General features: G+C 54.8%; 5 protein-coding genes across 5 annotated transcripts; 3 read left to right on the top strand and 2 right to left on the bottom strand.

The window, feature by feature from the left end:
- Positions 1–21: 21 nt before the first annotated feature.
- Positions 22–1,749, top strand: NCS54_00097700 (Protein kinase domain-containing protein; the record flags this gene model as incomplete). The annotated part of the gene is made up of 1 exon (XM_053146613.1): positions 22–1,749. The coding sequence occupies one exon, from the start codon at positions 22–24 to the stop codon at positions 1,747–1,749; it is 1,728 nt and encodes a 575-aa protein (XP_053002588.1).
- A 338-nt stretch (positions 1,750–2,087) lies between these two features.
- NCS54_00097600 (SWIM-type domain-containing protein) lies at positions 2,088–3,500 on the bottom strand (the record flags this gene model as incomplete). Its single annotated transcript, XM_053146612.1, has 1 exon — positions 2,088–3,500. The coding sequence occupies one exon, from the start codon at positions 3,498–3,500 to the stop codon at positions 2,088–2,090; it is 1,413 nt and encodes a 470-aa protein (XP_053002587.1).
- Positions 3,501–6,721: 3,221 nt separating this feature from the next.
- Positions 6,722–7,601, bottom strand: NCS54_00097500 (RRM domain-containing protein; the record flags this gene model as incomplete). The annotated part of the gene is made up of 5 exons (XM_053146611.1): positions 7,453–7,601; positions 7,266–7,289; positions 7,153–7,209; positions 6,922–7,049; positions 6,722–6,822 (listed from the first exon to the last, which is right to left on the bottom strand). The coding sequence occupies exons 1-5, from the start codon at positions 7,491–7,493 to the stop codon at positions 6,722–6,724; spliced, it is 351 nt and encodes a 116-aa protein (XP_053002586.1). The 5' UTR covers positions 7,494–7,601.
- A 1,379-nt stretch (positions 7,602–8,980) lies between these two features.
- On the top strand, positions 8,981–10,612 carry NCS54_00097400 (Hypothetical protein; the record flags this gene model as incomplete). Its single annotated transcript, XM_053146610.1, has 1 exon — positions 8,981–10,612. The coding sequence occupies one exon, from the start codon at positions 8,981–8,983 to the stop codon at positions 10,610–10,612; it is 1,632 nt and encodes a 543-aa protein (XP_053002585.1).
- Positions 10,613–11,521: 909 nt separating this feature from the next.
- NCS54_00097300 (Hypothetical protein) lies at positions 11,522–12,591 on the top strand (the record flags this gene model as incomplete). Its single annotated transcript, XM_053146609.1, has 4 exons — positions 11,522–11,685; positions 11,739–11,851; positions 11,911–12,404; positions 12,454–12,591. 4 exons carry the CDS (start codon positions 11,522–11,524, stop codon positions 12,589–12,591), a joined length of 909 nt encoding a protein of 302 aa, XP_053002584.1.
- Positions 12,592–12,858: the final 267 nt, after the last annotated feature.

Raw genomic sequence — 12,858 nt, 5'->3', positions numbered from 1 at the left:
TTGTCTGCGTCGCATCGTGCCATGGAGTTGAGCCAGCAGTCTATTCACGATGTCATCCATCCCACTGCAGCTTTCTCGGACCTTGTTCCGAACCCGGTCCCGGACTTGGTGAGCCAGGACGGCCAGGCTGTCAGCTGGCAGGATTCGATTCTGAATCCCAAGAACCGGATAGACAGCCTCGCGGCGCTGGAGCGCCCCCTCTGGCGTATCGACGGCTGCACCGCCTTTGGAAGCCAGTTTTATGCCGTACCGCTGTTTGTCGACTCTATCTCGCCGATGCGAGTAGATGTCTTTATCCCAGAGCCCGCAAAGCTGTCACCAGAACTTCGCCGTGTTCTCAACGTGGATGTGGCATTTCATACTACGAGCGCAAAGCGCATCGCGCACCTTGGTGTCACTCGCCATGTGCTCCGCATCCTTCAGCACTGGACTTCTCAGCAGCAAGACCCCACTGAGATGTTCAAGAATATTCCCTTTGGATCCAGGATTGTCTTCAAAAACTTGCCTGTGAATGTTGAAGATGCAGAAGTCTCGGTCGCCCCGACTCATTACCTGGAGCGGCAGCTCTTGTCTGTACCCGGCCTGGAGAACTCCTGGGGTAAGGATGTGCAGCTGCCGCCTACCGTGGACATCAACGACGTGACGTACGTCTCACAGTTGCATGACAGCGTTTGCCTGGTCAAGATCCAAGGGAAAACGTGGATTTTCAAGGCACTGACCAGTTACACCAAGTATCTTTACCATGAGTTGAGGCAGCTCCTCACCATTCAACCCCACCCCAACATTGTTGCTCGGCCGGTCCACCTTGTGACCAAGAAATGCAGCTTTGGGAGCAAAGTGGCAGTCATTGGCTTCACGCTGGAGTATCATACTCACGGTAGCCTGCGTGACCTGATTCCTTTCCTCAGGATACACAACATGGTGTCGTTGGCTGACGAGACGAAATGGGCCCTCCAATTGGCCTCGGCCCTCGTCCACCTGCGCCAGACGTCCGACATGTTCTATCCCGATCTGAGACTGGACAACATTGTGCTGTCAGCTTCTCGAGACGCTGTCATGGTTGACTTTGAGCAGCGTGGAGTCTGGTGCGAGTTTGCCGCTCCCGAGGTCAACGCTCTCGAGTACGTGAGGCTGCTTGCTATTGACGAAGAAATTCCGCTTGAAGTCAGCGAGAAGTACGCCAACATACTGACCGAGATGTTACCTGGGTGGGAAGAGATGGGCGAGGGCGAGGAATACAGGTGGCCCTCAAAGGGCTACAATGTTCCTTGGGCATGCCTTACCCCGACAGAGCAGGAAGCCTGCGAGGTTTACATGCTCGGTCGCGTGCTGTGGTGCATCTTTGAGGGGAACAGTGCTCCTCAGAGAGCTGCGGTCTGGCTGTCGTATCGCTGGGAGCCTCAGGTTGAGTTCCCAGGATATACGACGACTCCAGAACCAATGCGGCGCCTCATTGACCGCTGCACGCGTGGGAGACAGGCCGGTCTAAGCAGGCTGATCGTGAGGGAGCGCAATCAGCTCGTGCTCCGGCAGTACGAGAAGACTGGCCGGTCTACCCCCGAGGAGGTTCAGCAAACGGCGCGCGACTGGTGGTCCAAGGAGATCCAGGCTTCAGAGGAGTGGCTAGGCCAGAGGATTGAGGGTATGAAGACGGGTGGCTGGAAGGAGAACTACTATGACCGGCCTACGCTGAAGGAGGTTCTCGCGGAGATTGAGGCCTTCCGCGATGAGGCTGGACTCAAGGTTTGATATCATAGATGGCGTCTTGATTTCGGCACAAGACAGCCCCCACGCACAGCATCACAACAGCGCAATCACTATAGCATTACGTACAGTAGAACAGATCCACGAGGGGGGGCAGGTGGCGGGTCCCATGAACCGCTCAGCCAGTGGCACGCGTTTCCTCGATTTTCCTTTCTTGCTACAAGACTCGGTTCAGTTTTGATAAAGTCAGTATCGAATTGACAAAGGTATTTTTATATCCATTTCATAAGGAGAAAAGAACGTAGGTACACACGTGCTCTCCCCTCGGAGCGAGTGCCGTTGTTAATAAACCATCCCGTGAAGAACCAGCTTCCAGGTTGCCCTCACCTCACCCGCTTCGTCCTCCGCCCTCCCGTCTGGCGAACGGAGCGCTTCAGCCCTGACCCTGTGCTCGACGCCCTCAGCCTCCCCAGCATGGCACGATACCGCTCGACGTAGCCTGCCGGAGCGCCATACAACTCGATCCGCTCGAGGATGGCTTCAAGGTTATGCAGGAACTGGCTTGCTGCCTCAGGAATCAGGTTCAACACATTGAGGATAAAGTCTTGATCACGATCGCCCACGAGGCGCAGATACAGATTGCGGTCGACGCGTGGGGCGCTCGCTTGGCCTTGGTCGCGGTTGCGGGCCACAACCGAGTCCAGGATGTGGACGAGGCTGCGGGCGGCAGACAGGGCCTCGCGCGCCGAGAGTGGGCTGTCGCGCGTGTAAATCTCGTGGCGCATGCGACGGACGCAGCCAAGGATGTGAGAGGCTGCCCAGGGGACGTCGCGAGGGGACTCGGACCCTGCCGGCGACTGATCTGCGTCCAGGTCCCGGAGCACACGGTCGATGCGCTGGGTAAGCTTGCGGAAGGGGTCGTTGACAGGGTCCGTGGGGCGGGACGCCGAACGAAAGTAATGAAAGAAGTGGTGGTTGTCCAGGAGCATACGGAAGATGGTCTGCTCGAGGTCGTGCCGCTTGAGTAGCTTCTTGCCCAGTGATATTTGGTCAAAGATGTCTGGCCGGAACGACTCTGGGTCTTCGTCATAGACTGAGGAGAGAATCTCTCGAGCTTCTTGGGCTCGGTAGATATCAGGCTCATTGTTATACTCTGAATGCGGAGTAACTAATTGGCAATGTAGTCCATCGGCAAGAACGTCGAGATGGTAGTTTGCAATCTGCTGGAAGGGATCGCCCATCTCTTCAGCGTAGCCGTCCTGGTTCATCTTCAAGGGCTTGGCCAAGTCATGATCGTACATGGTCTGCTTGACGATCTGGTCGAGCAGCCATAGGAGGTGCTCGCAGGGCTGCCCGTCGTTCCGGCACGAGCAGCTCAGGTTGGAGATGCCGTTCTCTGGAGCGCGGATCCGGATGGAGCGCGTGACGAGCTCCGTCATCTGGAAGGCATAGGTGTTGTTGATGCGGCGGCACTTTTGCAGTGCGATCCTCGGAGGCTCCTTGAAGGTATCGCGGACAGTCTCCTGGGTGGCTTCTGGGAGATGGTCGACGGTATAAGTGAGCTTGGTGGGCGAGCGAATCGCCGAGGGCTCAGCGTCGTCAAACTCTGAGCTGTCATCGTCAAAGTCGGAGCTATCCGAGTCCAGCTCCGACCCGGAGGAGGATGAGCTTGACTCATCATCTCTATAGGGCTGTTCTGACTCCGCAGAGAGGGACTGAGCCCTGGTGCGAGAGCGGGTTTCTGGGGGCATGCTCTCGAGTGACAGCCTGCTGAAGCGAGACACTGGGGCAGACATTGGCTATTGAGAAAGAGGAGGATGAAACTGCAAGCGAGAAAGGAAACGGGTCATGTCTGGGAGGATTCCGAAATGGCTTTATAGAGCAAATATCGGGCTTGGATACCTGGGTATACCTTAGGTAGAGAGACGGACAGTCAAAGTGTGCTAGTTAGTATACAATACATCCATAGTGGCCGAAGCTGCGACCATCGACGGTTGGTGATGAGCCTCGAGGCCGGGGACAAGGACGCATGATGGGGTCAAGTCATCGTGGGCCCCCAATACGGCAAGAGTTGATTACCCCCATCACGGTCCATCCATCCATCGCGAGATCGAGCAAGCTCCCCCTACCTGCCCAAGGTGCATAGGTAGGTATGGTATGGTTGTCTGGGCGGTCGAGCTCGTGCGTGCGCGTGGCTGTGGAGGTTGAGAAGGGTGGTCCGGCTAGCGAGACCCATCCGGGCTTCTGGGTGTGTGTGCTGTGCGTGTGGTGCGCCATGACGATGGCCTAGCGGAGCCCTTCCAAGCTACTGTCAATACCGTACGGTACAAGGGCTGGCGAGGTGCGGACAAGTCCACAATAGGAAAACGGAAGGATTGGATCCTTCGGCAGATGATTGAGGGTGCATACAATCTTTCCTGGATGAGGAAAGTCTGTCGATGTTCAGTGAAATTGAGGTGGATGCGTGCGTGCGTGCGTGCAATCGAAAAGACGTGTGCTGTTGGTTGTGAAAACTAGGTGTCTCCTTCCGAGGTGCAGGGTTGTGTGTGCCGCGAACTATCCGCACCTACAGTCCAACACACACGCAGGAAGGAGCAACACAGCCTTTGCTCAACCCCATAACTTCTTCACCTCGCCACCACAGCCAGCACTCTGAAACCGCTCCATCGTGGCCTCTATAGGCGTCCATAGCTACAGTAGCTACATTTCTTCTTCTTCCTAGGCATTCCCAGCGATCATGACAGGCAAGGTCGAGTTGGTTCACCGTTCAAAGCCCCCCGCTAAGCCACGAGGCCGCACCCGACCGCCCTTCCACCCGCCGGCGCTTGCACCACCAGTCAGAGCCCTCCACGGCCGCCGCTTGCGACCGCGTCTGCGACCACCTTGCTCTCTCTGCGTCTGTCTATCGAGACTTTTTGCACAGCAGTATCTTCCACTTTCTCTTTCTCTCCTACTCCTCTTCGTCTCTCTATCCACGGCCGCTGTCGATGCGGCCGAGCGTGCGCCCGGGCTTGGCTTTGGGTCACACGGCAAGGCGTTTTTCTCCCCCCTATACCGACTACCACCTGGGTAGGCAGGTAGGCAGGTATCTAGTTCCCCGATGCTTGTTTGTTGTAGACGGGGCAAGAGAACAACGCCACGAAGACATCTCTCGACGCCGGACGGAGCCGAGGCTGCAGTTGTCTGTCTGTCTGTTTGCTAGCAGGAGAAATGTACGGCGTATCCATAAATCGTGACGTGGAAAGTTGTTTGAGCTGCCGGACCACAGCCCCCTTCCAACTCCGCTTGAAGGAATCCCGCCGCATGTCCATCTGGTCAAGTGACCAAGATTCCAGCGAGATTCTCCTGCTTCCAGTTGCTACTCCATGGCATCTCTCTGAGCTTGTGCTTGAGCCTGAAGTCTGAAGCCTGGAAGCGAGATGCTGTTATCAACCGAGCTGACATCCCGATGTCCACTCCTGAGTCCATGCCACATGCCAGCCCGCCCTTACCGAGCTCAATCCCCCGTCCTAGGGAGGAAAAGACCAGCTCGCGGAGCTGTATCCGTACATTTGCGGCATTTTGCCGTGTGACGACAATGGGGATCACTGCATTTGCAGCTCCGTGTTGGTGGCGGGCAAATTTCCGCATCATGACCAGGATGGGAACCAGACTGTCGGGTCCGGAATGGACTGGACTGTAGAAACCGGGCAGGGAGGAGGAGGTCATGTCAGAATTTCTCAACAGATCAGCTGCTGTTGGGGGCGGACAGGAGGGTACAGTTCTTCTCCCTCATGCTGCTGCAATGCAGATAACCTGTTCGTCATCAGCCCTAGCTCACCAAAGTGTATCTTCAAGTTGGTCGTGGTTGACGTGATCTATCCGTGTCTATCTCAACCCCTATTCTACACCGAAAAGTCCGGACACCTCCACCTCACATTCTGGCTGGCCCTACCCTCCCTTCCCTACCTGCAGGGGATTCGACATGCTGGATCGACCAACAAGACTGATGTTGGTGCCAAGGAACATGGCGATCGAGAGAAGCAGGCTTGAGGGGTATCCCCTTGGCTCTGCAGCAAAGCTGTCTAGAGGTGCATGGAGTTGCCTACTACAACGGTCTAGCTGCATCCCTACCTACCCAGAGCTAACCCTGGCTTGACAACTCCCGCCTTTTCTCGAATTTTAACGTTACAATTCAGAAATCAGTCCAGTTCAGAGTAAGACTAGTCTACACCTGAACCGGAAGTAAGCTACGAGCAACACATCACAAGTGCCTGTCAAGTCACAACCTCCATTCTGCGAATCGAGTTCCATTATCCCTTATCAAACTGAACTCGTTTCTAATCCACATACGACATGCGTGCTTCCTTTTTCGTCTCACCCGTCAAAGTAACAGTGATATCGTACGATTCAAAGCCACCGAGAAAAATGGGCAAAGACAAGGCCAGTCAAGGTCACAATTCTGTACGGTCTGGAACCCATCAAGCAGACTGTGACAAAGGGAAGGGGGGTTGGCTTCTCATGGCCATGGCTTCGAAAAGAAGATAAAAAAAACAAACGAAACACCGCAACAAAAGCTATCCACAAGCAAAAACGACATCTGGCCTATCCCAGGCCAGATCCCCAAAGCAGTTTGTGACTGGTCATATCGCCACTTGCTGAATCAACCTTAATTTCCCCAGTGCACCAAGTCCCAGAGCCGTAAAAGGAGAGGTGTTTGCGTGTCAGGCGAGTCCGAACCAAAAACCACCGAAAAGCTGATGTGTATGCTGAGCTCCCTGCCTGGAGCCCCCTCCAAACAAGTGGTACAATAAGAATTACATCATGCACAGGTTTGGAGTGCGGGTCGCAACCCATCGTCGAAGCGGACAACTCGCGAGGCTGCGTGACTCTTGGTGGTTGCTTTATTGGTCGGGGCCCTGCCTTTTCGGAGGATCGTCTTCGGATCCGGCGAAGGAGATTTGGGGGAAGACGAAGACCGGCCTGCAGACGAGGAAGTCGACTTCCTAGGCAGGCTATCTACAGACCGGTCGGATTGTCAATCGATACCGTGCTGTTTCTTGAGCTGAGCTAAAGACTCGCGGCGGGCTTCGAGGTCCTCTTTTGACCTGACCATCTTGTCGGGCTGATGGTATAGTACTGTTCACGTCGTCAGCGCAAAGTCCAAGTCCGAGGCTACATCCGAGGCAATGTCCGAGGGCGCAGCAGACGGACATGCCGAAAGAAAGGGCGACGCACCAACGAGGTATCGGTTCTGGAAGTTGAAGCCGTTGAGCTTGTCGCAGGCTTGCTTCGCATCCATTACGTCCTCATAGACGACGAAGGCTGTGCCCTTGGTGTTGCTCGCGATACCCTGTCGAACCTGGCTGCAGAGACCGTCAGTATATGTGCATCGATTTGTGCGACTCGAGCCGACATGAGAGCGCGTCGCTGGGGTCGCCGCTGTGGTTGCTCGGGGCCTGTGCATACCGAATTGGGCCAAATTTTCCGAAAAGGTCGAACAACTCCTCCGGAGTGACGTTGTAGCTAAATCGGCATCGATTAGTCGGGGGTCGGACACGTCGACATCGGTCGCATCATACCTCAAGTTCTTGACGAACAGAGCTCTGGAAAACAGTTAGCGACATCTGATACAGCATGCAGGTGTTCGTGGGGTCAGATCGGGGGTCGGGATGGGATGGGTGATGAATGGATGGGGCGTCGGGCGTTCAATGTTGATTCGTGCTGGGTGTCGAGCGCGGGCGCGGGCGAGGCTGGCGACAAACATACCGATTGACTTCTGGGGCTAATTTACCGCCGCGACTACTCATCTCTTGGATGATGTTGATGATGTTGATACAGGTTCTGTAGGGAACGGGGAGAGCGCGGTGGGCGGAATACGGAGGAAGATGGAATTGCGAGCGGAGCGGAGGCGGCGAGGCGAGGCGAAAGACTGGCGACAGGATCGAGTCGGGGCGATGCGATAGCACACGTGACCTGTAGATGTGGTCCGACCTTGCCGCGATGCAGGGCTCTAATTGGCGGGCTAGTGCTAGGTTGGGCGTTTGGCGTGATTGAAAGCGGAGGATGCAGAGCAACGGGTGTCACTTGACTGACTGGGAAACACGTTCGCACACTGTACTGTAGCCTAGGTGTGGTACTGGGCAGTAGGAGAAAAGAGATAAGAAGACGTGAATGAGAGATGGTTCGGATGACGTTGAAGGAGGCGGGTGAGGCTCTGGTGAGTTTTGGTTTATATGGTCATTTCAAGATTGGGCAATTGCGCTCAAGGTCAGTCTTTCTTTTTCGCTTTCCACATCACTTGTTGTCGTACTGCATCACGCGACCTGTCCATGTGTCGTGGTTGGAAGGAGCAGAGTACCGACGTGGTACATGAGGCTCACCGTGATTTTTGGTGGAGAGCGCAGGCAAGGCTATGTACCAGGTGAGTGAAGCCTGGCGCATGCACTCGTACCCGCAAAAGCCCAACACCACTGGAAAAGAGCGGCACTTCCATGCCGAGGACGCAGACTCAGCAACAAGCATCGAAGCCTTCCAGCTCCTGGGTCAGGTCCAATCCAGTCCCTGGCGGTCCCTGGCTTCAGTTGCTCCAGAGGGTGAGGTGCACTGCAGGACCCCCTGGAACCCAGTCGCCAGGACACGTGGAGGGCCTTCCTTCTCCATTCTTGCAGCCTTCTCGCCCGTTCTTTGCCCGAATCAACCAACGCCAACCCCAGCAGGTGATAGCATCTTCGCTCTCGACCGTAGGGCCGATTTTCTTTTACTCAGGGCCCCATTTCCTCTTCTCTGACTCGACGTCGAGCACAGTGTCCCAGACTGTCCCATGTTGAGAGATACGCGAACGAGTAATGCGAGGTTATCCGTTGCCTACTGTGCCTTACCGAGGCTGTGTGGTTAGTTTGAAAGCAACAATAAACGTCTTTGTTGTCATTGTTGTTTTCGATGTTGGCTAAACGTTCCGAGCTGTGAATTTCTAGTCAATTTACAATATGTGCATCCAACCAAAGGCTGAAAACTCAACCTCACAAACACACCGTGAATGACTCCATGACTTCAGGCATCCACCAAACTCTGCCGATAACTTTGTCATGAACTTGAACCCTTTGTTCATAACCATAACTTTGTCTCCCTCATTTGAACCCTTTTCCCTTGCTCAACCCTATCAACAGTTTGCCATCGGACAGATACATTCTCGAGAACCGGTTTTCATCGGGATCACCATGCAAGCTTCCACCCTGTTCCCGCACACTTGACTTTGTTGCCGCATCCTCATTCACCCTCAAAGGGACTGATCGACATGTCCGACCCCGCCCGGTCACGCTTCGGTCACGACGTCCTGCGCACGTTTGACGCATGGCGAGATGCCCGGGATTTCCTTGCCGACGTCATTGAATCCAGTCAGGCATCAAGCGAGACCGAGGAGCTTCTCCAGCAGAGCCTGGTCGCAGATTCAGAGGACTGGCACTATCTGATTGACTGCGCCGAATCACTCCGGAGGCTGCGCGGCTACGACCAGCAAAGTCTAGATGGCCAAGATGTTGCTGCCTACATCTGGAGGATATGGAATGAGTCGGAACCACCAACCTCGGAGCCATGGGAAGCTACCGATCGGCTTATTGCTCGGGCAAAGGAGCTGGAGCGCGACCCCGAAATCCGGCCACCGTCCTCAGCCGAGCTTCTCGACAATCAGCGGCAACGGCGGCGCGATTCGGAGGTCGGGTTGCCCTATTCTCAGCCGCCGGAGAGCGCGAAGCGCCATCTCACTACATCACACTACTGGTCCGACCAGCCCCAAGACCAACGCCCACAAGAAAGCCACAGGTGGAGCATCCCGACTCAATTGCCTCTATTGAATCTTGCCCAAGGCTGTGTGTCTGTGGCGTCACCAGTAACTGAGAATGGCAACCTCAACTACGTCTCAAACCAGCTATATCTCCAGTCTCAAATCAATAACTCCAATGAGCTGGTTCAAGGGCAGTGCTCTGATCAAATAGCGGCCCCTGAAAATTGGACCGGCCTGTTAGAAGATCAAAGTCTGGACGTGAAACATGTCAGTTCAACATCTCCATACTTTACACCACCAATTTCGGCACCAGAGCAGAAGCCTCAAGCCAAAAAGCGACCGCCTCGTGGCACGATATCTGCAGTGCCATTCGCGCCTCTCACCTCGCAAACGTTTGGCCTTATTCAAGAAGTGTTTGCACACGAACCGTTCTGGCTGCTGATTGCGGTAACTTTTTTGATTCGAACAAAGGGTCTTCATGCAATTCCCGTGTTTTACAAGTTCAAGGAGCGTTTCCCCACCCCGATGGCGGTTGTCGACCCAGCGAATACGGATGAGCTTGTCGGCACGATACGCCATCTTGGGCTCTCAGTTCACCGTGTGGCTTTGATGCAAAAGTATGCTCACGGTTTCCTGCACAATCCGCCGAGAGCTGGCAAGACATACAAGGTGAAAAATTACGACCGAAGGGACTTTGACCCGTCGGCGAAAGTATTTCAAGAGTTAAACAGCAACCCTTCAACGCCTTCGGAGGAAGGCCCGGATGAGCATGACCTTGAAGCATGGGAGATTGGACATCTCACCAAAGGCAAGTATGCCATCGATAGCTGGCGGATATTTTGCCGTGATGAGCTGCTCGGCCGAGCCACGGACTGGAATGGGGGTGGGCGAGAGCCAGAGTTTCAGCCCGAGTGGATGAGGGTCCGGCCAGACGACAAGGAGCTCAGGGCATATCTAAGATGGATGTGGATGAAGGAGGGCTGGGAGTGGGATCCCGTCTCAGGTGAACGCACCGTCTTGCGGGAAGAGATGCAGTGGGCAGTAAACGAGGGAAGAGTAGAGTACGATGACACGGGCGGATTGAGGATCTTGGACGAGCCGAGAGTGGGTTGGATGGATTCTGATGTCTTGAATGCTGGGCTGTAGGGACATGTGTATCTTGGACTGACTAAGCTGACTGGAGGTTTTGATGTTAGTGTGTACTCTGTAGGATGAGCAGCTGAGCTCTTGTCGTAACACAGCCCCAAGATGGAAGAGGCATCTATTCAACCTTCTGAATTACAAAAGAACTACCGAGCCTTGATACGGATACTTCAATGGTGCAGATTCGGAAGGTCAAGGTCCGAGGGTGCAGCAAGACGCAGAACAGAGGCTGTGCGCCACTTAGAGAGCAGCCATTGTAGAGCTTCCATTCTTGGGGCTTCTTAGCTGCCGACCCTGGTGGCTGGGGTCCCGTATTTACGCGCGATAGAGGCCCGGTAGTGCTTGTACCTTCCAGCTTGACGGTACCTGACCTGCCCCGGTAGCATGCCTTGCAGGACAGGTCCCTCTCGATTCAGGAGTACCAACCAAAGACCACTCAAGGGAGCTAAAAAGTGGGCACGTCTACCTAGCATCATCACGGGATCTCGAAAGGACACCGTTGTTACAATTAAGTAACCCTCCTTCTCTGAGGTCATCGGCTCCAATTGAACCACAAAGGACAACTCACCTCGACGCCTTGTTCGTCCTGCTTGTCTCTCCTTGCCCTTGCACGCTCTCTATTTTTCCCTAATCTTCGTTTGTAAAGCTTCTCACGCCGTTTAGTCCACCTCCTCTCATTGTTGTTCTCTTCATCCCCCGCGGCCGATCCCACCTTTTTGGCCAAGCTCTCAAGACAAGATCTCGAGCTTGCTTGGTCCTCTCCTTCAACCCTCTTCGGCTTGCTTCCTCATACAAGCTCAAGACTCACTCGACGACGACGACGACACCATAAGCTGCCGCCCGTCGTGACTCGTCGTCAGCAGGCCTGCACGCGACCAGAGAGAGCAACAACTCGTCTACGATTCTACAACCATGTCCCAGCGATTCAACTCTGGCTACGGCCTTGGTGGCCCCGCGCCCTATGGCGCCGCCCAGAGTGTTGATACTCAGCAGAGCGAGGGCGCTCTCGAGCAGATCCGGCTCTATACCAGCAAGATTGAGGACGCTCTCGACAACTTCAGCGAGCCCGTGAAGCCGTGAGTCGAGTCTATTATCAGGAGGAAAGGTTCAGAGAGCTAACTTTGAACAGCTATCTCCCTGCAATTGGTCGCTTCCTGATCGTCGTCACCTTCTTCGAGGATGCCCTCCGCATCATCACTCAATGGTCCGACCAGCTTCTCTACCTGCGGGATTACAGACACAGTAAGACGCCAGCCGCTTACCAGCTAGAGCCGAGTTGAGAGTTCTCACACTTGAAACAGTCCCGTCCGGAGTCACGCACCTCTTCCTTCTCGTCAACATTCTCGCCATGTTCTCGTGCTCCACTCTCGTCATCATCCGAAAGCACTCCGACTACGCCGTCGCCGGCCTCATGGGCGTCGTCGTGACCCAGGCCCTCGGCTACGGCCTCATCTTCGACCTCAACTTTTTCCTCCGAAACCTGTCCGTTATTGGTGGCCTCGTCATGGTCCTGTCCGACTCGTGGGTCCGAAAGACCAAGGCCTTTGCCGGTCTCCCCCAGATCGACGAGAAGGACCGCAAGATGTACTTCCAGCTGGCTGGCCGCGTCCTGCTCATCTTCCTCTTCGTTGGCTTTGTTTTCAGCGGCCAATGGTCTCTGTGGCGTGTCCTCGTCTCCATCCTGGGTGGTGTCGCCTGCGTCATGGTCGTCGTTGGATTCAAGGCCAAGTACAGCGCCACTCTTCTGGTTGTCATTCTGAGCATCTTTAACCTCCTGGTTAACAACTTCTGGACTGTAAGTTTGGGTGCTTTGATCCCACAGTTTCAGCAGCTAACAATTACAGCTTCACGAGCACCACCCTCATAAGGACTTTGCCAAGTACGACTTCTTCCAGATCCTGTCCATTGTCGGCGGACTCCTGCTCCTGGTCAACAGCGGCCCCGGCCAGTTCAGCATCGACGAGAAGAAGAAGGTCTACTAAGCCCCGACGGGCAAGCTAGGCCCAACAGAGAGAGGGCGCCGAGGTGTCCGGCGTTGACAGGGCATTTTCTATTTACATTGGGAACGGTCTGAAAAGTTGCACTCAGTGGTTGACGCCAAGTTGCGAGAGATGGAGGAGCAGCGGGTCGATACGATATTGCAAGTGATTCTAGAAGCTGCTTCTATAGCAAACCAGATGGAAATGAATACATGGACGATTTACTATGCCTTGTAGACGTGTTATGTAAAGATGCTGGGAAACAGCCTG

This window comes from Fusarium falciforme, chromosome 1 (assembly GCF_026873545.1).
Source record: "Fusarium falciforme chromosome 1, complete sequence".
Taxonomy (NCBI): Eukaryota; Fungi; Ascomycota; class Sordariomycetes; order Hypocreales; family Nectriaceae; genus Fusarium; species Fusarium falciforme.
Note: the sequence above shows the minus strand (reverse complement) of the source record. Positions and strands in the feature narration are given on the sequence as shown.